Source organism: Xenia sp. Carnegie-2017, unplaced genomic scaffold (genome assembly GCF_021976095.1).
Source record: "Xenia sp. Carnegie-2017 unplaced genomic scaffold, XeniaSp_v1 HiC_scaffold_1, whole genome shotgun sequence".
Taxonomy (NCBI): Eukaryota; Metazoa; Cnidaria; class Anthozoa; order Malacalcyonacea; family Xeniidae; genus Xenia; species Xenia sp. Carnegie-2017.
In genome coordinates this window covers 8,362,482-8,387,197 of record NW_025813402.1, presented here as the reverse complement: position 1 = coordinate 8,387,197, position 24,716 = coordinate 8,362,482, and the positions used below count along the sequence as shown (strand labels likewise).

Sequence of the window (24,716 nt, the reverse complement as noted above, 5' to 3'; positions counted from 1 at the left end):
CACCATTTAATACTACAATGTGCTTTAGAATACAACTTGCTTTGAAAGTGTTTAGCAGTGAATCAATGTGTTTGTTCCTGTTTGATAGGAAAGCAACTTACTGAATTTTTTAATACTTTCGATTGAATTTTGTGAGAAAAATACGAGGAGATAATGCTTCTACTGTCCTGATACAATATGCTCTTGCAATTCTCATACACAAATATATTTCAATGCATGCAATATAGATGCATTTTGGAAATCACGCTCTAATTTAGCAAATTCTTTAAAAAAGTCGTCATTTCATATAGGAGACATCATTTAAAAAAGTCGTCATTTCACTGGAGCGATATTTAATAGGAGACAATATTTAAAAAATTGTCATTTCGTATGAGACGACATTTAAAAAAGTCATCATTTCATAAAAGAAGATATTGAAAAAATGTCGTCATTTCATAAAAGACGACATTTAAAAAGGTCATCATTTCATAGGAGACTACATTTAAAAAAATCGCCTTTTCGTCTATCTTTGTATCCCTTCTTGTTTTTGTGTCCCTTCTTGTTTACCCTTATATCCACCTTTATGTCCACCTTTGTGTCTTCTTTTGTGTCTGCTTTTGTGTCTTCTTTTGTGTCTTCTTTTGTGTTTACCTTTATGTCTACCTTTATGTTTACCTTTGTATCTACCTTTTTGTCTGATTGTTTACTATCTTTTTTTTCTAACTTTATGTCCACCTTTAAGTCTACTTTTTGGTCTATCTTTTTTTATAGAAGTTGACATTTAAAAAGTTTTCATTTCATGGCAGACATTATTTGAAAACGTCATCATTTAATGGGAGACAACATTTAAAATAGTCGTTATTTCATAGAAAACGACATTTAAAAAAGTCGTCATTTTGTAGAAGACGACAAGTAAAAAAAGTAGTCATTTAATAGAAGACGACCTTTAGAAAGGTCGTCATTTCATAGGACGCGACATTTAAAAAAGTCGTCATTTCATATAGGAGACGACATTTAGCAACCTATTTGATTGCCCAGAAAATTAGTTAATCGTTGTATTTCATTATGCATTCATTCGTCTCTCGTCTCCTACTTCTTTTCAACTGAGTTGTTATTGGGTTTTAAACTTTTCTACCTAAAATTGTGCGAGAATGTGTTTTTACTTCATGATACCTTATAGGACTGACAAAAGTATGAAAATCGACATATAACTTTTAAGGTAAGGTAAGTCATTTCTTTAGGGAGTTTTTCCAATTAATTCGGTGGTTTTATTAAGCACAATACTATATATTTTACGCACGTTTTATATTTTACCGTATACAGCCATGCACGCAATTCTTGTTTCCTTTAGAAAAGGTGCTTCACATGAACAGAAATCGCTCGAATCGCATCATGCTTTTTATCAAAAGTCTTGTAAGGTATAGTAAACACTTTTTCAAGTACTCTACCATTTATTATGATATCATTTACTTTTTTCAAAATTGCTTAAAACATTTGGAGATTTTGTACCTATCTTCATTAAAACTGAAATAAAGTCCTCAATAAACTCCGGAATATACTGTATAAATTGAAAGAGTACTCCAAAAATCGTATTGCTTCACAATATTTGCTGTTTGTCTTGACATTTTCACCGTCGTCGGGTTGACAAATATACTTTGCATGTACTCACATCGCAACGCCTTCTAGTTGTTTGATACAAATCAGATCTAGGTTGCGTTGGTGTCGGTAAACCATAAAATCGTTGTCTGACCCAGCATTGTTTGTTGAATTTTATAAGAAGCAATAGTTTCTATATTAAGATACTGGATTATCCGGAGCTCAAGGTGAGTCGTTTAAGACGGTCTTTAATTATCGAAATGAAATTATTCATAGTCAAACACGTGTGTTAACGCATACAAAGATTGCCAGATTGTGCGTTAAACTGGATTCGCTCGAAATGTCATTGCTTGAAGATGTACGTGTTATATTGTGATTATGAATTCCTTGTTTGTTGTTTATTGTATTGAAATGATGGATTAAATTGACTCTATGATTGTAAAGACAAACGAGCTTAGGACTTCAAAAACTTCTCTGATCATGCAAACGTCTCATTTTACATGCTCAATACAAACCTGTGTTAATACCTTGGATGTTTGTTTCTCTGAAATCGAAATTTTATAATTTGTTATTTTTCGACTTCTTCATAGCAGATATTATTTTAATGTGCAGTTTTAATTAGTTATATGGAGAATATTTTGTGAAAGCTACCTGCACACAAAAACAGCAGTTGCAGAGTTGCTTCACTTAATTGTTTGTAGCTAAGCATCGCGAGCAACATCTGCGCTGACAAGGTGGGCTATAACATAACTTAAGCAAAAGTTAAGACCAGTTGTTAGACATAGTGTAATGTGAGTATTTAGACTAAAGGAAGATAGTGCTTGTATTACATTGTCATGAAATGGATCATGGAAAATGTCATCAGCAAATTACTTTTGACATTTTATGGCCACTATCAATATACTTTGTTTTGAAAGAAAGTTAGCTTAATTAGCCTTAATACAATAATAGTGAGTGTTTTTTCTTTTCTGATGCATGTTTCATTTGGGAGATCATAAATCACAGTACTGAGATATGCAGGAACTTTGTATAAAAAACACTGTAACCTTTAAAATCACCTGTCGTTTAGAAATTGGAATTTATATGATTCGGTAGTAATTGATCCCCAATAATCCATAAATGTCTGCGTCCTTCGAATCCAGAATCCCACACACCTTTAGAAAAATGGAAGAAGTGTTTTATTTTCCGGAACTGACTTTTGTTGTATATGTTTTTGATAGAAAAACCAACAATTTTGGCCGACGAACCAAGCATGAAATTCCTTTCATCTGCGTTAAGGCCTTTTAGGAAGGGGGTCAAATACTGCTGAATCTTAAACTTTCTGAACGTCGGATGACATTATACTACACAGTTGTCGCTTTCATATTCTTTGAAAAGAATTGCATGCTATAAATTACATTTAACCAGGGCAAGCAGGCAATTTGAAATAAAACAAAATAAAACAAATTCCCAATAGAGACGTCTCGTTTTCTTGATACTTAAGACAATACTAGAATTGAAATACAGAGTTGGTGATATTTCGTCTCTATCCAAAGACATCGTCAGACCAATAGATACAATGCAAGCTGACGATGTCTTTGGAATAAAGGCGAAATATCACCTAGTCCGTATTTCAAATCTTGTATTGTCTTCAATATCAAAAAAGCGAGATGTCCCTATATTCAGAATTTGTTTTATTTTGTTATATTACATTTATTGTGTGTCTAGCAATAATAGAGTCGAATTAAGTACAAGTTTTTTGCTTGCTCATTGTTCTGCAAAAGGACTGCATTTTAATACAAGCAAACCAATACATGAATTGTGCTTTTTGGGGCAGGATAATCTTTTGTTCTAGAAACACGCAAATTTGTAGAACATGTTCTGCAAATGTCTTTTGCTATATCTGTACTTGATATAAAAACGTCTTCTGGACTTATTATTTCACAAAAGGTTGGGGAGTGACACACCTCTCCACTTACTATAATGGTTGCCACAGTCGAATCCCAAGTAAATCAGTTTTAATTTCGTAGTTTTAGAAGATTCGACTTTAGCTAGCGCACTAATATATTCTTCAATGTTTTTGTCTATTTAAAAAACTTTTTATTGCGTCATTTGTCAAACATTTTGCATCCAAAGTATCTCTACTCAACACTCAGCACACTAATATTTTTTTTAAGGAATCATGTCGAAGAACGAGAGAGAAGTCTTGAGCGAAAGTTTTGAGCATGATGATGAATCCGATTATAAGGAGAATAATGGCAAAAGTAGGAAACAGAAAGCTTGGGTCACAGCGTCCCTTAGATCTCATAATGGACGAATAAAATCTTTTATAAGGTAAATAAAAAATACTTTGCTGCGCAGATTATTTTTCCAGACAATTTCAATCACCTAACCTTCCGAATAGTTTAAGGATCCTTTCACGCAACAGTAAATCGTAACAGTATAGTTAAATTTTGACAAATGTTTAAAAAGACGTTATAGACGTTTGTTAAGTTCGTTATCAAATGCTTAAATCTTTATTGTGAAGTTCATAATATGTTTTGTATTTCCTCCGGCTGCTTAAGATGCATTCAACAGTGCATTATGGGATGAGTCATTTGTGGTGCATGTGATTAGGTACAGTTTGCTTTTAGTGGAGTAGAAAGCCAGCAAAGTTTTGTTATTGCCACATTAAGAAATCCGTTTTCCCAGGAAGTGAACTCAAAAAATTTACAAAGCTGGACTATGCCTTGCAACGCAACTCCTGAGTTTAATTTTAGTTTTGAGCAGACTTTTCAAAAAATATGAAAAACGGATAGAATATAACACTTTCTCTAATGGCGTTTTTTAGAAAGGTTCAACGTGGTTCATCGGTGAGGTTTGTGTGTATTGAGGAGGAAGAACTTCAAGACATGGATATAACGGAAACTGACGATTTTCAACGAAATATCCTCCATCATGCTGTATCTAAACCCAATACCTTAAAAGAAATTCTAAAAGTGTTTAAAGATGTAGGTACAAAAGAAAAATGCAATAATTTGTTGCTCTTACACCACTTCAAAAAAAAGCTCAAACATTGAGCTTATGCATGACATGGCAGTCACGGAGCTTGTGAACATGAGAACTATTCGTTTGATATGTTAATCCAAGTCAAATTGTTGAATCTCATGGTAACGATATGGCGTTTTCATTCCTTAAAAACGACATTCCTCATAAACAAAAGTGTATTCTAAAAAAATTGACAAATTTTAGCAGTTCCCAATTGTAAATTTAAAGCAAATTCAACAGACATGTGGTGGCACCGTTTAAACAGACTCTAATTAGTACCATATCAACAGACATCGAGAGGCAAAATTTCATCAAACTCATATTGATAGTATTGTATTACAGATCAAACAACAAATACATTCGTCACATTTGAAACTTTATTTTAGTAAAATATTCTAGGTCTCTTTTTGGGTGAGTAAAACATAACTGTTTCTTCAAGCTCACTTTTTTGTGCAAGAATTTTAATTTCAAATTTTTATTTGCGCACAAGTTTTTTGTAAAGCGTTTGTAGCTTTGAATGAAAGCATTGCTTTGAAAATGGATTTTAAGTTATTTTTTTCAGGATGCTCGTATTATTGAAGCTCTACGTGAGCCAGATAAAGTGGGAGAGCTACCAATCCATCGGGCAGCTGTACTGGGTAACACTGAGGTACGAAATATATTGAAGTGCTTAATTCTGCGATTTGGCTATTGTCAGGTCTTGTTGCCAAATTCTTGTAAAATTTGTGCACTGTTGCATCCTTAATTGATAATGTATATAATATACTTTATAAGTGGATAAACAAATTTCTTTTGAAATGAAGCTGTCATGAATTCTTTGGAAGAATTTTTTATTTTTCTCTGTGGCTGCAAAAGTTATAAGCAAATACTATATACAGCATTTGCTTAAAATTCAACATTAATAATTCTGACTTGTGTTTTTAGTTGATTGATAGTAGGATATAATTCTTTGTCGGTGCATGCAAGCGTCTGAGACGAATTTCACGTTTCAATATTTTCAAAAAACATGCACAAACGATGACAAAACAATAGAAATTTATGTTTTAAAAACATGATTCACAAAGTTTACTTTTCTTTTTCAGATAGAAAATCTTAACACTTTTCCATTCCTTTATTCTTTATTTTTAATCACTATATGGATGACACAATATTTGATATTGCTGCTTGTTTTAAGTCCTTAGAAATGCTCTATGGTCACGACACGACACTAATGTTGTTAAGAACAACGAAAGGAAATGAATCTGTACTTCATTCAGCTGTGAAATCAGGGTCACTTCTTGTTGTAAAATACATTCTAACGTGTATTCTTAAAGAGGATCCCACATTGGTCAATGCTGTTGACAATTTGTTTCAATCGCCTGTTCATTACGCAGCTGCATTTAAGCAATCTAATGTCTTGGAACTTTTGTTATCTTACGGATGTGATTCTACCTTGATGTAAGTGTCTGTTATGACTAATTGTCACTAATAGAATGGTATAATCTGTTATGAACTATTATTTTAATTTAAACAGAGATACCAATGATCAAATACCATTGCATATTGCCTGCAGCAAGGGATTCTTGAAGAACGTCCAGCTACTTGTGCAAGAACATCCTGACACTATTGATTTGGTTGATCATTCTGCTCAAACACCATTGATACTTGCAGCTAAATATGGTTTTCCAAAGATTGTCTCTTATTTACTTGCAAGGAAAGCTGATTTTTCTCTGAAAGACAAAATTGATTTTACGGCCTTTGATTGGGCTTTGCAACGCAACTTGCCTGCAATTGTTGAATCATTTCAAAATACAGCCAACTGGAAAGAGGTAAGATATTTGTGACATATTTTTTGTTTTTTAGTTCACGTTGGAGACATCAACACAACAAGGCCACTTTTTTACTGGAAAAGTAGTTCTTGATGAAAACACATAAAATAATTGTATGGCAATTCATTAAAACAAGCTAGAGTATTAAGGCTTTATTTAATTTGAAAGATTTATTGCAACATCAACAACGAAAGAAGTACAAATGTATGGATTGGAGAGGGCTTGAGCGATGACACCAAAATCGATCTACTCTTCTGAGGGGTGGGGGGAGAGTTAAAAATATGCATTTTGCCATTTACCATTTGTGATTACCAACCATATTTTAAAAATTTTCCCTCATGATGGTGAATGTCAAGATTGTTCTGATGAAGATGCTCTTGTGCATTTTTTCTTAAATGGTTATTCAATATCTTCTGCAATTTAAAAGATTTTGAAAGAGTCAAAGAATGGTCCCGAAAATTCTCTGTGTGTAATGATCGAAGGTATGCCAGAGACGGCCAAGTTGCTTTTGGATAAATGTATTGAAACTAAAGAAAATCGTGGAAATGGTTGCATGGTAACATATGATTTCTTTTGTCTTGAATCAAAAGGTAAGTCTATATCTAAAGAGATCATCTTTTTTCCTGCAATATTAGTTATTAAAGGATGATTCAGAACTACATGATGTACATTGCCGTAGTAAAGAAACTTTGGCTGCATGAAAACGTTGGTTGTATAAAAAGTATGGTTGGATAGAAAACATGGTTGCACAAATATAGCCTTGGTTGCGTAAAACCGTTGGTTGCATAGATACCTTGAACTTGGCTGTATAAAAGCTTTGCTTGCATTTACACTTTTGTTGTATAGAGTGAATAGAAACAGTGCTTGCATAGAAACCTTGGTTGCACAGAATTCTTGGTTGCTCAGAAACCTTGGTTGCATAGAAACTTTTGTTGTATAAAAAGCTTGCTTTCATAAAAACCTTGGATTCATAGAAACCTTATGTAAATAAAATCCTTGGTTTTTGCCTGTTATCTAGCTATGAAATCATTTTCATTACAGGAAATTTTTAAAATATACCGATTTTATATTCTAAGCTACTTCGTATTTAATGCCTGTTTTGAACATTAGCAATATAACGACAACTTGTGTCAACTCTACTATGTTTTTCATACTTAATAGACAATAATGGTGCATGGCCAAAGTTTGCAGCACTGGAAATGATGACAAAACAGGCTTGCGAGATCTGTTTACGGCATCCAGTTTCAAAGAAATATGTCGATGTAAAGTGGAAGAGACGTGGTTTTAAATATTTTGTCAGCTTACTGATATTCGATTTGGTTTTTCACATATTATTTCTTGTTTATACTACCGAAATTATTGGCGGGTTTCATTCGTACAAGCACATTAACCGTTAGTAAAAATTATACACTTGTGCACGTTTTTATTGAAACATCTTTAAGCAAAACATTCGTTTTGTCAGTTGATTCTTGTCAAGTTATGGTCCCAGAATGATTTAATTGTTTCTGAGAGAAAAAGTAGTCGATATAGAAAAAATTGGCCACACGTAATTTATTTGTTGTCGGACAAGAGATTGAAATTTGATCTTATGATCCATAGTTATCCATGACTATCTATGTTATGGATTAAATTTAATAAACATGGGTAATCTTTACATATTCGTACTTAATTAAATGGATTCAAAAACAGACATTTTAGTTATTCCATCGAAAATATTTTGTATGTGGTAAACTGAAAGAAATTTCAAGACACATATTTTGTCCAAGAAAATGCGAAGAATAGACCTCGCCTTTTTACCTTCAACTAGACCAGAGTAACTGCCATTGCTTAAGTATGAACCAAGTCAACTTAAGCTGCTACTGAGAAGCAAATCTAGGGAAAGAAAACTTAGCTAAAGTGGCTATTTTACATTTTCCCAATGTAAAAAGATTATAATTTGCATGAAGAAAGAAAATAGTTACCACCGCTTTTTAACATGAACGAACAGCTCATTCGAATAAAGCGACCTTTTAATAGAATGTTAGTTTTTAGTGAAATATTATGATTCTAGTGATACATCCGTAAACAGATTCTGTTTTACACTAGGTACCGGAGGGAAAAATATAACGATGACAGAAAACAAACGTAGGAGTCAACCACCGAATGCATCTGCCATGATCTTCCTTCTTGTGATAATGTTGATAATAACATTTGCCTCTTTAACAAAAGAATTAGTTCAGGTAAATGATTAAATCAACAAACGTCTGATAAACCACAATACACAATACAAATGGTAATCTGTCATGTGGTTGTCTTAGCTATTTTTTAGTTTGCTTCAAAACGTTTGTGATAATGGCACATGTTCAAGGCGCACGTACGACTTTTTTTAAATTAATATTTTCGCTGCCTCTGATTAAGTATGGACTGCAGTTTGTAAGTGAACATTTATGTTGAGACCGGAACATACTTGATCTACACTACAATATGTCCTCATTTTTGATTGGGATGAAGTCGATGCATTCTAAATCAACATCGTGTTTAGCTCTTTCGCTTATTTTGGTATAGACCACGTGACTGACGTAATTGCGATTTTAACGAATCAAAATACTTCATAAATATACTTTCTTACTTGACATACATTCGATATAATGTTTGCTTCGTGGAGGATTGAACGAGAAAATTACTCTAATACTTTCTTTTGCATTTTTGATATAGATTTTTGTGGAGCGCTTCAACTATTTCAAGGATTTTTATCATTGGCTAAGGCTTGTGCTAAATCTGTGTGTGATTTTTTACTTACTACCTGTGAGGCAAAAGTTGACTACCAGTGAAATTGGCTTTGGTGCCATAATTTGTTTGTTCTCGTGGACAAACATCATGCAAGTCTTGAAACTCACCCCTATTTTTGGCTTATACCTTAATCTCATTGAAAAGGTTGTCTGGACTCTTATGAAGGTTGGGATTGAATTTTCACATGATTAGTGAAATTTTTCTAGCCACTCTATACGCATGCAAATGTGTACCGGTGCTTTCGCCAATCTTTCTAAAAAAGATGAGCAAAAAACAATACATACGACGAAACGAATCATTTTGTGGTATACCCTTACAATTTCAATGCAACCTTATTCAACAAGGCCTTTCAGTTCACAGGAAAAACCATATTATATTTGTAATGACTCGCAGCAAAATTTGCTAAGTGCTGTGTTAGTTGAAAAACTACTTTGTTGTCCATTAAAGATAATAAATTTCACACGAAGATATCAGTGATTCAAAGTAATTTAGGCCTTCAATATCGAGGGAATGAAAGGTCCTAAACACTATCGTATCATAACTCAAAAACAGTTAAAAAAAAGTTCTACATATTTTGATTTTTTCTTCTGTAGATTTTTGCTGTTGTTGTTGTGTATATACTGACCTATTCCACCACATTTTACATTCTCCTCGCAGAAGACCATTCATTTGGGAACATGTACATATCGTTCTTCTCAACATTCGTTGCTATGATGAATGGCTTTGAGAACAATGATTTGTTTTTAAAAAAGGGAATGTATCCTCAGTTATTTCACATAAAACTCTTTGTTCTTCTCTTGTTTTTGCTGATAATGTCTATTGTGGTTCAAAATGTGCTTATTGGCTTAGCTGTTGGTGATACCCATGAAGTTATGAAGTTGGCAACCTTTGGTAAACTTAAGAGACGAGTAAGTTCATAACTTACTGTTCTAGGAAACCTTTTGGATTTTTATTTTGATGCTCTCCGAGTTTACGTAGGGAAGAAATCGAATTGTATAGCAGTAATGCGATAGCACTATTTAACTGATCTTCGATAGATCATTCATCATCGACAAAAATAGCTCTAATGACAACGTTGACTTTTGCTTTTGTAACAACTTGCATGCAATGATGCGTCGTTCATAAAATGCACGATAACTTCTTCGAGATTTTTTTGGACACACAGTTTCAGAGTAGCTACGCTTTATATGTTTGTTTTTATTGAAAGATATGCAGACTGATCCCCAAGTATCCAGAAAAATTCATGATGTACTCCATTTTGACAACTAATTAACAGGCAACAGATCAAACACAAAAACAGCCTATTTTTCACGTGGCCACCTCAGGTGTACTATATGTTTTAGTTCAAAGCCTTAGTAAATTATCTTTCTGTATCATGATTACCTTTTGTCAGGAATGAGCATTGGTTATGTTTTTGCTTTGCAAAAAAATAACAAACTTTAAAACATAAAGTATTTATCCTCAGAGCATTAAATTTTTCCATTTTTATTTCTTTTCTTATAGGCAAAGTTTGTCATAAGACTTGAGAGAGCTCTGAATAAAATACCGTACTTTAGCTCCAAGGACGATCAGTGTCTCGTTGAATTTTCAAGACAAAAAGAGGATTCGACTCAGGACGTCTTGGATAAAATTATTTTTTCCGACATTGAACTGGACGATGTTGAACTTGAAGATAAAGATAATCACTATAATCGTGAATTTGAGGTGGCGTTGGAGGATCATATTGAGAATGCAATGAATATGAAGCTTGAAAATCTTCGTTCCGCCTTGATGGATAAACTGAAAGAAATGGAAGATGAAATGAAGTATATGGTAGAAGAGAATATTGACAAAGTTTTAGCAAAGTTTGAAGAGCAGCGCTAAACGATAGCAAGGTGAGAACGTACGACATATAATCCAACTTCATTAGGAAATACGCCCCTGGCTTCTCCAACGATGGCTGGCAAATTAGTAATAATCTGGAATGTGAAGTGGCAAGTTCCTGGTATATGTTGACTTCTTACTTCAATTTATTTCCAGATCCTGATCCTAAACTTTATAAATTTATACTTATAGATTATACTAATAATTAAATAAAGTTCATACACTACAACAGCGAGTCATGTTAATTATTGTGACTTCCATTTGATTGCAAAAGCATGGAAGGAGCTTTTCTGTTGATTTTCACCGAATTATTTTTTCATTTGTAATAGCCAAGTGTATTAAAAGCAACAATATTATACTCGGAAACTATCTTGAAGATTTAATTTTGCTGGTTTATTTATTGATATGAAAATATCCTTCCTAAAAAGCTGTTATTGCATTACCATTAAGACTATTTACAACCGTAAAAATCATTTAAATCTAATCATTCTAATCTAATCTGAGGATTCTACAACCACATATATATCGCCAGCTTCATGTGTCGCTCGATCCAAAACCACTTAGTTTCCTTAAAATAATTTTACAATACTCTAATCTCGTAGCGACACTCTGAGAGCAGCCATTTTGAAGGATGCTTGACAGTAAATAGTCAGTGTGCTCTCGATTTTCATTAATTAACGTTATAAGCTCCTCTCCACGGCCAGGGTTGAGAATAATTTTAGTGTGGTCACCAAAAAAATTTACCTGTTGAAGAAATAATGTTAAATAAACGAATGTTATTACTAAAACTTTGAAGCAAAAACATTCTTTCGTCAAACACTGTTCACAAAATATGTTTGAAAATATAAATATATAATGGTCTTTGCGTTTAGGTCGAAGAACATGAAGCATGGGATGTTGTGAGGCATGCTCCGACCCCTTTTTTAAAGGAAAAAAATAAACTTGATGAAATTCAGCGACCTTTTTACAGAGCTGGTCTAAATATTCTGTGTGGTATTCCCCTCGCCTTTTGAGCGAGCTTTACAATCCCTGTACGTAGTTAATGTATATAAGCAAAACAGATATCTTTTGTTTAAATGCAAATCTATGAGTTTCGAAGATCAGGCCAAATAAAGGACAAGTAAACAATACGCCATGTGATTAGCATTGGAAGACCTAAAAGGGTAATGCAAGAGGTGTACCGACTCTCCTTTGAGCTGGAATATTAAAATGTTTAGGTATAAAGACATGTTGAAATGATGTACTCCTTTCTAAATGAAATTCTGCATCCACTGTTAATTTGAATCGGATGAATGTTGGAAAACGACTTGATTAGCACGAGTTAATTTTGTATAATATTTAGAAGTGTATTGTTATCTTCTGAGTCTTACCTGTAGGACACCGTTGCTTAAGTAGATAACCATTGCTTTTTGTGTACGTATCCATATTGCAAGAAAAGGGGGAAATTCATCTTCATTTTTATTCATTGTGCTCTCGTGAGGTGATCCCTAAACAATCACCATGTGTTCAGTGCGAGTTAATATGTTTTAAAAAAAACACGTGCAACTATTTTAAATACTTGCTCTTTCTAAACAGTTTCATGCCCATTAAAAACATCATGAATTGATAAGGAGAACAACATTCACAAATCTCTTAAGGTTATTCATACCTTTAAAAGATGCTTTTCCATATATGTGGCAAAATATTCCAAGAGAGTGACCTTTCTACCAAGATTATCAGGTGCTGCCTCGGCGTTAAACGAGCTGACCTGCTTATCTGTGTTGCAGAACCAAATTAATCTAAAGAACACAAATTTCCACTGAACTCAAAAATTGTCAAAGTTGCTAAAAATATTGTCACCTCAGACACGAATTTGAGGTAGCGTTAACAAGCTACGTCCTTTGATTGTGTTTACATCTTATGCATATAGGTCTAGTTAATACAAACCATTTGAAAACTTACAATAGCAGAGAGCTACTTCAAGTTATAATCTAGCTGGCATACAGTTAAAAATTTTGTCAGATTGTTATTATATATATAAGTATACGTGTTGTTAATGACTAATTCGCATTACGAAACAGTTCATGTCTATCATAATCTTCGTAATATTTTGTACACTTACTGCCTGTCTTTTGACAAAGTCATTTTTGATCCATCGTTAAATCGTACAAGTACACTTCCATCGCAGAGTTCAGCACCAAAACCATATTTATTACTGTAGTCGACCCATTTACAAACAAACAATTTTCGAGGAAGCTCCGTCATGTTTGCAGCACTTGTAGAAGCTCCATTAAGCCATCCATTTGAAGTAGTCGAACTATCCATGAATTCATCCGCCTTTGGCATGCAACTTAAGCATGCACTAAGTTTGTGATACAAATCATCTGGCGGCACGAAATGTATTGGCGATTCTGTGAAAAATTCGGCAAATTTAGTTGTATAAAGTATGTGCAATTACAATGAGATTGTTATTACATCAAGCTTTTTATGTGTTTTATCTAATGTATTAAAAAAATTCACTCAAAGAGTGCATTTTTTAACTCGCCCTCTCAATTTCATTGCTGTCAGATGACAAACTTTAGCTTTATTTAGTAAACTTATCGTCAAGCGATAAGCTTCATTTAACACCTTGCTAAAAAGTCAGCAAAGTAAATTGTTGATGTTTGCATGCACGGCAATACACAATCAGACTAAATCAAATGAAATTCCTGTAAAAATTTTGTGAATTCAGCTGAACACCTTTTTAATTGATACTTTCATGCTCAATTGACAAATATAATGCTTACCTTGTGATTGAAATGAATTTGTAACACGAATTTCTTTCTCCACACTGTTCGCCCTCTCATAGTTATCGCTCAAGTGTAGCTTCGTGAGAATATGGTCGACTTTGTCATGATTGGTTTTCACATCTCCCGTCTTCTCACACGATTCATTGGGAAGAGCTGTAAATCGTGGTGGTACCATGCAACACGATGGTGGCAGTGAGCTGGGTACAAAACCTTTTACAAAAAATTCATCTGTCTCACAAACTGTCTCCAGACATGGCCTACTAAGAGGATTATTACTGAGAAATTTTTGTATTAATCTTGCAGCAGATTTGGATACTCTCGACGGAATGACGTATTGGTTAGTTTTAATACGAGCGTATGTCTCCTTCAGTGACATTGTTTCAAATGGAGGTCTACCAACCAAAAGAGTGTACCTATGCAGATTATATGTATGGTCAATTATTTGGTAGAACGTTCATGCGCACACAAACTGCAAAACGCAAGTAATCGAGAGAAGGGATACAATCAAAAGTTATGAATTTAAAGGAATGTATGATGTAAAAACTACAAATATTTTGCAAATTTTTTGTATCCAAAATCGCATTTGCTTTGATTGCACAGTATTTTGTTTAAAGTTGTCTCACCGTGAGACTCAAATATTTTGAATGCTTTCAAAAGTTTGTCTCTCATAAATTACAAAATGATTGCACTAAAACATTGCAGTTTACATGTATTGACAAAAGAATGCGAGTATGTGACTTTGTAAAATGAACTTCTGTTGTTATTTGTCACTGAAAATCATATGTCAATTGTTAGCTTAAAAGAAAGCAAAACCTCACGAAAACTCAGTGTAGAGGTCATTGTTGAGTCATTTTTAGTTTGCATGCAATTGAAGATTTGTTTGATTGCTTAAATGTGTGAGTTGATAAACTGGTTTAATTTAAACCAGAAGCTCTGAACGAAATTTTATAAATAAATAAATAAAAGAATACATCGCCTAAATTTCAACCTACATTACACAACCAAGAGCCCATGTATCGACTTCGTAACCATGTCGACCTTTCTTCAAGACCTCGGGGGCAATGTAATTGGGCGTACCGCAAACTGTCCTTTTTCAAAAGAGGGAAAAAAAAGAAACGCGATATCATTAGTGTTGAAAAAATAGCAAGTCTACAGCAAAATTCAGAAATGTCTTTTTCAATTTTCCCATGGAACCTCAGTGAATTCAAGCCATAACAATCGGGTACAACAGTAGCACTTGTTCGTTGATTTTATAAAAGAACTCATACAGTAAAAATCTATTGTGAAGCAAATATTTTCATCATTGAAACAATATTCTCTATTCAAAATTTTTACATAGAAACTGTACCTAAAATTTTACAGGCACTCGATTTCCGTAGCATGCAAGGAACAAGGATACATACATATCATCATCTTGGGTTGAAATTTCTCCTGTTCTACAAGCCAATCCAAAGTCACCAAGCTTCAATTGCATGTCATCATTGATGAAGAAATTTCCAAGTTTGATATCACGATGAATGATGTTCTTGGAGTGGAGATAACAGCATGCTTTAATCGCTTGTCTCATAAAATATCGAACCTCGGGCTCCAGCAAAGACTTACGCTGTTTAAGAAGTTGCACCAATGACTATAATGTAATTGATTGTGGTTAAGTTCGTTTAAGTCTTGGTTTCGTTGAGGTCGCCATTTTTAAAATGTTCAAATGATCATTGTCATCATGCAAAAACAACTATGCTAAAACCAGAGTGCAAAAATGGGAAATTAAATCTGACACTTCATTCTCTCGAAAAAAATAACATGCAACCATAAACTGACACAATTTTATTGCATACATTACGCTGCACTAGACAATTGTTTCTTTCAGCTACAAAACAACTGAAACTTTGTCAACAGATGTTAAAACGAAGTCACGTGTGCACGAATGTAGAATTTACTGCTATTAAGACTGAAAATACAGATCTTGCAAGTGATGAGTTTTTTAACATATCGTATTGATATTACACATTCGTCTTTATCCGTCAATATAATGAGACTTGAATAAACGAATCATACTCACTACACTCCTTTTGAACTTTTGTAATCTAATTTGTATGTATCAAGGAATGCGCACGAATTGAGGAGGTTTTACATGCATTGATCTAAATTATGTTTTTGAAAACATCATTGCCCCACAAACATTTACAAATTCTGTTTATTTAGATACCTGCTAGCCAACACCCATGCACTGACTTTGTTTATGTTTACGTTTAACAAGAAAGGCGAAAATGGAGACGTCTATTTTATGACTGACATACAATGTATAAATAAAAATTTACAAAACGCTTTAATGAAATCGAAAGTGTTGTAACAAAAATTTTATAATTAGTTAGTCGACTTAACAAGTCACATTATAACAAGCAACTGGTCATATTGTTTACAGACTTGAATTGCTTATGAGCTTTTTGCAAAAGTTCACAAAAACAATTTTCTTTCTCAGTTTTCTATGCTGTCTGAAATTTTCAATTATAAGAATATGCATTTTGTGCATCTCTTTTAACAACTTAATTTCATGATAGTACATTGATTATAGATTTGGTCGTAAGCTTCATGACAGGAAGGAGTTTTTGTTATAATAATTTATTTTGGCATAATTTGACCATTTTATAGCACTCACTTTGCGCGCACATAGCTCCAATAAAATGTAGACATTTTTATTATCTTCGAAAAAACCGTGAAAGCCAACCACGTAAGGATGATTCAGCGATCTGTGTAACTCAATTTCGTTCACTATCTGAATTAAAATATCGAAGCTATCCATTTATTTGCGTTCATAGAGAAATAATCACATACTTATTTGCATAAGTAATTTGAGGGAAAGCAGTTCTGCACACAAATGGTTGTTCAATACCTTTTTTCTCTGATGGGGTTTTGTAATTCTTGCTTTTGCAACAACTTTGCAAGCATAAGCATGGTTTGTTTTCATATCAGTTACTTCGTAACATCGAGCAAACCCACCCTACAGATCACATAAAATCGAGCGAAATAGTGGAATAAGAATAAATGGAAAGTAGTATGTACGTAAAGAGACGTTAGATGTAAATGAGTATTGAGTAAGAAGTGGAGTAAGAACTAAGACGTAGAGTAAATGAGCAAGAAAAAGGTAAAGAATTTACAAAAGTTGCATACCTAGAAAGATAAGTCTGAGAAAATGAAACTTTCACAAGAAATTAAATGCATAATAGGATTTGATTTGTATGTTTATTATATGAAAACAACCAATGTAGCAATTAAGTTCCGTCGAATATGATGATCGAATGGGACTTACCTTTCCAAGCAGCCTACCGCGAAAGTAACGTCTTTGTGTGTCGGAGTCCGTAACAACTTGTGAAACGTCGGGAAGTGGGTAGCATTTTTCTGCTTTAATGCTCCTTGTTCCTTTGTAACTAGATAGCATTTTTTATATGCACACCGATTCTTTGGCCTATGCCAAGTGTAAATAGAAACAAAACAATGATTAATATCTTATCATCATCCACATTACATTTTTAATGGATGCATTCAATATTTGAACGCTTGTTTTCGTAGATAATTTGCTCTTTCTCATTTGCTGATTGGCTGATTGACGCGTCATACGCCAATAAGGTGCCTTACGACATTGGGCGCGCACTTGAATGTCACGTGAGCCAAAATAAAAACCGCCAAACGCTTTGTTCACGTTCAAACAATAGTTTAAAGTTTGTACCTGTCGAAGATTTGAATAAAAATAAAGAGCTCTTAAACTACGAAATAGCAAGTTTAACAACATTGTTTCTGATAGTGCGTCATTTAGTTGGTTTAGTACAAAATTGGTTATTTTTTAAACAGCCGTAAATGTCATGGATACACATTTGAGTTAATATACAAGTTATAAGATTCTATCTTACTGCTACAGGTAGATTCTGTCATCTCCAACTTTTTCTTCCATAGAATGACAACAATATAATTGATTCAATCCAAACTGTGTTCTTTAGTGATGCAATAGTGAAGAAAATTAGTAACGTACATGCAATTGTTTATGCAATGGACAAATTCTCATCTACATGTTTGTATTGTCTGGACTTATCTTAACATTACAGGTGCTCAAATTATTCTGGAGTGCAAAGCGTAAGCTTCAATAAGGGTTTATTTTCCGGCCGGTATTGTTGGCAGAAGATTGCTTCATATCTAGATATGTTGAAATTATCGGGAATAAATTATTTATAGGCTTACTAAGCTTATATGTGTGATCACTATAGATCGTAAAATGTATAGAACATCATCTGCATGTGATCCGAACTGAAATTTTTTAACAATCTTTTACAAACATCGAAAATTGCATTTTAGCTGATTATAAATTCAAATTCTGCATAATTTGCGTAAAATGGTGCAATTAATTCAAAAATATTGTTGCAATCAAAAAATGATGGTGGTGTACACAATACACGTGTGTTTTTCGAACTACCATTGAAATAATCCCAACGCATTTGTGTTTGTGTGCGGCAAGCTTTCTACTGAAGAAAGAAACAGAAGAATCGTTTTATCGTGGTATCAGGGGGGTTCGTTGCTAACTTTCTATCAAACTCAAGCCACTTGACCTGGTTATGTACGTTTGCGCTCGATGCGACATGTATACGTTCTTTCATGTAGTGTTTATAGAGGTTAGTTGTTTTTGAAGGAGGATAAACACCAACTAAGATGACTACCTACTGAAAGCCGTCAACTTCGACAGAATCCTGGTTAGTATTTGCATTGACAAGCAGACAATTTCAAATAATACAAAATAAAACAAATTCCGAAGACATCATCACACTTATGGAATAAAGACGAAATATTACACCATCTTTTGTTTCAAACTCTTGTAATATCTTGAATATCAAGAAAACGAGATGTCCCTCTTCGGAATTTGTTTTATTTTGTAGTATTTGCATTGTAATCTGAAAAATTGATTGTTGATATTTTCGTTTTATAATCGAGTATCGACTGCGTTTTCATGGCTTTTTATCTGAGTAAGATGTACTTTATTTTAAGACAACTTTGGTTTGTTTATATAGTTCTATCTTGTCATGTTAATGAACCCAAACCGTTTTAATAATATTGTTGTTTTTGAATGCATATGGTTTTATAGACAATGCTTGAACAGCATGGCATTGTTCATGAACCATGAATTTAGTAATAATTATAAACAAATTAAACATAGCACAATTTGAAATTAAAATTATGGATAGTAAAAAATATCTCTACCCCAAAACATTGGCGTTAATCATTCGGCTCAAGAATAAATAGAAGATAAAGTTATTAAGAAGATTATGTTCTTGTTGATGTAAATGATATCTTATGGTTATTGTAAAGCTTGTCATGGCCTATTCATAGACTCACAATTTAACAGTTGCTATTTTCTACAACATCTTGGCAAATAAAAGCAGAGGACATAAAAGAAAGAAAATTTTGGGGAGTCTATATTTTGCTAGAGCATGCTTGACATATTGTATAAAAATATGATTTGTGTATGAAGTTCATTTAGTATATTCTCAAGTTCATTTAGATATACATAATTTTACCTTCAGTCAACATGCTTTGCTGAAAATGTCATATATTATTGTAATATAATCAGGGACTATGGAGCAGGATATGGCTGGGGCATAGCAAAATAATCCTGCTTGCGGAGTATAACCGAAGAACTTTGCTGTTATTTTCAATTTTTTAATTTTGCCTTTGGACCCCATACTTGTGCCAAAATTTGACAGTCAATATCCCCCAGTATAATATATTTTCTCATGGTCCATGATAATGATCAACCATAAAAGGTCAAGTGACTCATTGACTATATCAAGTGATCTAATTTTACCGCATTGTTACACCCTTTTATTCTATTCTTGTGGTTCACTCTTGTGTTTGCTTTACTCATTATAACATCAAGTTATGTAGTAAAAGCAACATCAATGAATCAAGATCATCTAATGTTTATATATTTGAAGTTGCCACATTTCTTACTCATCAGCTGATTAAGCATTTGCTAGTATATTTATGCACTTGAATGGCTTGAACCTGGCAGTTTCATTACATGTTTTTGAATGAAGATTGTCCAGGTTTGTGGTGTCCTGAGAAGGACTGTTTGTGTTGCTGGACATTTTGACATGATTAGTAGGCCTCTTCAGAGTCAAGTAAGAAAAGAGCGTCACGTTTGCAAAATTTGTTGTGTCATTCCAGGTTATGGTATTGTGTGTAGAGGAAATGTGTTGGTGTGTTGATGTCTATTGTGTCACGTCACTCCTCACTTTACTTCGCAGAAGATGACGTCTGCTAAGGTTGTCAAAACTCCATCAGCTTATCTTAGGACTCTACTAATATGAACGACCTAAATACATCTACAAATATACATTTATTCTTGTAGTAAACAATGTTTGACAAAGGCATAGATGAAATATTTTTGACTAATGATACTGTATACAGAAGGTTATCTTCATCTATGGACGCCGAAAGATTAATAATTGGGCGGAGGGGAATAGCAGCATTCCTATATGCACCTTATTATCCTTAGAAAACAATGGATTTTAAAGGAATTTAACCCGGTATATCATGCATGTATTAATTTTGCTCCTCCTCCCAAAATCAATGTTTCTACTTTCCTGCCTTTAGCGTTTTTTTTTCAAGCGCTACACTTCTTTGATTTTAACACTCTTCTGTAGTGTAGATTTTCGTTACAATGATCTGTCTCTCTTTTATCAGGACACCACATGACGTCTACGACAGACAACTCGCAAGAGATAACTAATGGTTTTAGATTGATGAGATTGATCATCGAAGGTGGGTCAAAAGCATTGAGAATCACACTGAGAAATCAAACAGCAGGTAATACACTACTGAATGTTTTAAACGATCCAATAAGTAGTTCGATTTTGACAAATCTTAAAAATAGGAAAATACTCAAGCAAAATCAATGGGACCTTCTGTATCCAGGTCCTCTAGGTGTACCCAATGATAATGATTTTGATATTACATTGCTCTGTCTACTTTTGTCAAACGTTTGCGGTTTGAAACCATCAAATGATCCGGTTTGGAAGACAGCGCCAATCCACTCCAACCATTCAACTGAAGCAGATGTTACTCGTATAAGGTTATTTCGAAATAAGTATTTAGGTCACGCATCTGATATCGCCATAGGCATCGACGAATTTGAAAATTTGTGGTTTGAAGTTAGCAGACCTTTAGTTCGCTTAGGATTAGGCGAGAGCGAAATAGATCGGCTTAAGTATCAGTCATGTGGAACTAAAGACGTTTTAAAAGTATTGGATCAAATAAATGTCGTGAAAGAAAATTTGGAATTAATGAATGCCAATGTTGAACGTGTTAAGGAGGATTTTTACCAAGTTAGTGCTAATTTTGAAAGCATGAAAGAGGATGTTCATGACATAAGTATGAATTTTAAAACACTTATGACACAAATTCAAGAAGGCTCAGATGATGATGTTTTAAGGAAAAAACTTGTCATGTGTAATTTTAGTTGTGAAATCGAGCATCATTATGGAAAGTTTATAGAGCATACCCGGGAATGGGTTTTCGATAAATTTATGGCTTGGTTCCATGACAACACATCAGAAAAACGCGCATTCGTCATATCAGCACTAGCTGGCATGGGTAAGTCGGTAATTGCAGCTGTTCTTTGCAAGCGTTTCCCTAAATACATTGCCGCAGTTCATTTTTTTCAGTATAACAACAGTCAGTACAACAAAGCTAATGTTGTACTTCAATCCCTAGCTTTGCAGTTAAGTCGAGCTTTCCCAAGTTACAAAAAACGCTTGCTGAAAAAGCTTTCTGGAAATCTTAGTCAACCTTTGAATAGCATGAATGTCGAGGGCTTATTTTCTATTCTTTTTAAAGAGCCGCTCTCTGAAATATTTGAAATTCCTACACCGATGTTGGTTTTGTTAGATGCTGTTGACGAATGCGGGTCCCTGGAAAGACCTCATCTCGCAAACTTGATTGCAAATCACTTGCACAAACTTCCAGCTTATCTTCGATTTGTGATCACAACACGACCTGAGGAAAATCTTTTGTACAAGTTTGAAAATTTAAATCCACTTTTCATTAAGTGTTGCGATGAACGAAACTTGCGTGATGTTAAATTCATTATTCAAGAAAGAATTCGTGACAATGCTACCATTTCCCAAGGTCTTTTAAATGATTTAGCTAATAAGTCAGAAGGAGTGATGCTTTTCGCTTGCCTTCTATGTGAACGTCATAACGAAAATCCCGAGTCATTTGACATCAACAAATTGCCAAAAGTTCTTGAAGAACATTACGAAGCGTACTTGAAAAGATTGGGCAAGGAGTTAGATTCATTGGGCGTAAGTGAGGACAAGTTTCACTTCTTTTTAACTGTTTTAGCTGTCGCTAAAGAACCTCTTCCACAAGACGTGTTCAATGCAGCGTTTTGCTTGAATTCGAAAGCGAAATTAAACAAAATAAGAAAAGTCCTCTCATCTCTGTTCGTCACCAATGCAAAAGGATCAGTTTCTTTCTTTCATAAGTCTTTAAGTGATTGGCTAACAGGCAGTTTGTATCATGATTACTCGGTTGATGTCATCGAGGGGCATAATTTTCTTTTTTTGTGTTCATGCCAAACTATGGATATGCTTAAATCTTCAGGTGTAAGTAGTGATGCCATCGAACAAGCTTCAGTAAGGTATTCACTCATGTTTTGGCTACATCATATGCTTGAACTTCCTGATTATGACCATTCCTTTTATGTTAGCAAGTATCTCGTTGACTTAGAAGTTCTTTTTGCCTTGGTATTGATTGACGTCGACGTTGCTTTGAGCAATATAATGATCCTTATTAGCCACGACATTTACTTTAATCTTCCTCAAGATATTCGAGCGACAGTTACCACCATGTATTGTCTCATTAAAAGGAATCAATACATGTTGGAGAAAATTCCCAAAGCTTTTTTACAAACGGTTGCTAATGAGTTTAGGTGTCTTTCGTCGAAAGCAACTTCCCTGCTTCGATCTCGTTTTATGGATATCGCTTATCTTGAGCTAAGGGAAAATGAAAAATCTACCACTGGCCTTGAGTCCCAGTTTTTCTTTTCTAGTGGAATACTTTCTCTCGATGTTTCCCCTGATCATCGTTATGTGGTCTGTTGCAATTCGAATAGTGAGGTCGAATTGTTTTCTTTGACAACGGAAGAGACTCTCTGGATAAGAAAAGACTTTATTTGCAAAGCTGAAAAAGTCAGTGTTGTTTTTCATCCATTTGAAAGTTTAATCTTTGCGGGTAGGTTGGATCTAGTGATCATGATGGATGGTAAGACATCTCTTGGGCCATTCGATTGTAGCGGTTGCATCTCTGTTTTCTATACAAGATGCTGCTACTCAAAAGATAAGACTATAATGGTCACATATTATGAAAAGAGTATAACAATATGGGATGTTAACAGTGGGAAGAAAGACCGTATTCTTGAATGTGAATCTCTGATCTCTTTCTCTTTTACCTTGAGTGGATTGTATTTCGGGACTTTTGATAATAACAAGATTTTAAGAGTGTATGATGTAGTAAAATCGTATAAAGTAATTGAGTTTGAATGTCCAACTACCACTGATGGTGTACCTCCAGATTATATAATTTCCACTCTCGGACAACATTCCTGGTGCTGCAAAGCACATCACATCTTACTAATTGTGAATCCTACTGGTGAGAAACTTTCTGATTTGCATTTCGACAACATTTATAATACCATTGTCCCAGTTGATCCTTTCTTTTCTATCTTGTCTGGAAGGTCTTGGTTTGCAAGGGTGAAACCAGCTCTCGGTCGTGGTATTTGTTCGTACTTTTACTTAAGTGATCAAAAGTTGTTGATATTTCGATATCGTTATTCTCAAATGAATTTGGTTTCTCTCAAAACTTTAAAAGACTTTCGCGAACCCGACGATCTCCAAGATTGTAACGTCTTTTCGAACAGAAATGGTGACATTTATTACATAAATAGTATTGAGAATGAAAGCTTAGTTATTCACAATGTTAATACAAAAAACACTGTTGTCAACGCAGGTGTCTTTAACGTTCAGGTTGTGGTTAGGAAAGGTGTGATTTTACTTACAAACGGAGGGAATGTACAGCTGTGGAATAAAGATATGACGTTATGTGTCCATAATTTTGATCAACTGAAAGGGATAGAACGAGTTTTGAAAGTCTCCGAGGATTTGATTGCATGTCAACTTCGTACTTCTGTTGTATTCTTCAATGTTTATTCACAGCAGATAGAATCGCAAACAGATTTCAATGAAGTCCTTTATAAAGTACATGCATGTAGCGCTAAGTATCATGTTCTTGCCAAAACAAAAACAGAACGTCTTTCGTTGCGGCAACATGGAACAGACGTGGTTTGCTTGGATGCTGTTTTAGGAAATCATATCGGATCGAGAGGCCTTTATATTCCAGCTGCGTTTTCTCCAAAAGCGGATAAACTTGCGATCTCTGGCAACCGCATTAATCCCTCTCCTTCATTGTTGATAATTGATGTGCACAAAATCCGGGTTTTGTCAGCAATTTCCCTCTTTGACTTTATCCCTCCAGATGAGATATTTTTTCTTGACGGTAGGTTCTTGATAAGTAAAATGTTGTATAATTTACAGTTGGTCGATACGGAGCATAGCGAGATATCAAGTTATGTACATCATGACGTTGTTTTAAATGGTTTTGCGATATGTAATCAACGTAATGCTATTGTCTGTACCAATCGTTTTGGCGAAATCGTTACTATAAACTTCCATTTGCCACGTGACAAATGTCTGACGCGAAGTTAGGTTCTAATTTAGACTCGATGATAATGAACTGCATAGCATCGAAACAATCAACAACATTACAAAAGTGTCTTACAACTCTGTGACCGATTATATACAGAATATTATAGTTGCATATTATGTTCAAA

At 34.1% G+C, this 24,716-nt stretch overlaps 3 protein-coding genes across 5 annotated transcripts; 2 read left to right on the top strand and 1 right to left on the bottom strand.

The window, feature by feature from the left end:
- Positions 1-1,679: 1,679 nt before the first annotated feature.
- Positions 1,680-12,299, top strand: LOC124437911 (transient receptor potential cation channel subfamily A member 1 homolog). Of its 3 annotated transcripts, XM_046987885.1 has the most exons (13): positions 1,680-1,802; positions 3,732-3,888; positions 4,385-4,544; positions 5,144-5,230; positions 5,756-6,018; positions 6,095-6,389; positions 6,817-6,979; positions 7,551-7,781; positions 8,475-8,608; positions 9,084-9,323; positions 9,752-10,066; positions 10,662-11,032; positions 11,894-12,299. In XM_046987885.1, the coding sequence occupies exons 2-12, from the start codon at positions 3,737-3,739 to the stop codon at positions 11,019-11,021; spliced, it is 2,400 nt and encodes a 799-aa protein (XP_046843841.1). In that variant the 5' UTR covers positions 1,680-1,802; positions 3,732-3,736; the 3' UTR covers positions 11,022-11,032; positions 11,894-12,299. The 3 variants fall into 3 exon arrangements, with proteins under 3 accessions (XP_046843841.1, XP_046843837.1, XP_046843848.1); XM_046987881.1 differs by lacking the exon at positions 11,894-12,299 and having other exon boundaries at positions 10,662-11,404; XM_046987892.1 differs by lacking the exon at positions 11,894-12,299 and having other exon boundaries at positions 10,715-10,943.
- Positions 11,393-17,293, bottom strand: LOC124437932 (serine/threonine-protein kinase PLK1-like). The gene is made up of 10 exons (XM_046987897.1): positions 17,094-17,293; positions 16,677-16,784; positions 16,443-16,559; positions 15,193-15,416; positions 14,782-14,877; positions 13,787-14,202; positions 13,123-13,411; positions 12,670-12,799; positions 12,392-12,508; positions 11,393-11,765 (listed from the first exon to the last, which is right to left on the bottom strand). Exons 1-10 carry the CDS (start codon positions 17,220-17,222, stop codon positions 11,556-11,558), a joined length of 1,836 nt encoding a protein of 611 aa, XP_046843853.1. The 5' UTR covers positions 17,223-17,293; the 3' UTR covers positions 11,393-11,555.
- Positions 17,294-18,395: 1,102 nt separating this feature from the next.
- LOC124442262 lies at positions 18,396-24,666 on the top strand. Its single transcript, XM_046992767.1, has 2 exons — positions 18,396-18,522; positions 20,513-24,666. Exon 2 carries the CDS (start codon positions 20,521-20,523, stop codon positions 24,589-24,591), a length of 4,071 nt encoding a protein of 1,356 aa, XP_046848723.1. The 5' UTR covers positions 18,396-18,522; positions 20,513-20,520; the 3' UTR covers positions 24,592-24,666.
- Positions 24,667-24,716: the final 50 nt, after the last annotated feature.

Bases quoted from the DNA above. Each gene is read 5' to 3' on its own strand.
- LOC124437911 (XM_046987885.1), top strand. From the start codon at position 3,737: ATGTCGAAGAACGAGAGAGAAGTCTTGAGCGAAAGTTTTGAGCATGAT. The intron at 4,545-5,143 runs GTAGGTACAAAA...TATTTTTTTCAG, and splicing joins TTCTAAAAGTGTTTAAAGAT to GATGCTCGTATTATTGAAGC. The intron at 8,609-9,083 runs GTAAATGATTAA...TTTTTGATATAG, and splicing joins TAACAAAAGAATTAGTTCAG to ATTTTTGTGGAGCGCTTCAA.
- LOC124437932 (XM_046987897.1), bottom strand. From the start codon at position 17,222: ATGCTATCTAGTTACAAAGGAACAAGGAGCATTAAAGCAGAAAAATGC. The intron at 15,417-16,442 runs GTGAGTGCTATA...ATTACATTATAG, and splicing joins TGGAGCTATGTGCGCGCAAA to TCATTGGTGCAACTTCTTAA. The intron at 11,766-12,391 runs GTAAGACTCAGA...TTTCTTCAACAG, and splicing joins TAAGCAACGGTGTCCTACAG to GTAAATTTTTTTGGTGACCA.
- LOC124442262 (XM_046992767.1), top strand. From the start codon at position 20,521: ATGACGTCTACGACAGACAACTCGCAAGAGATAACTAATGGTTTTAGA.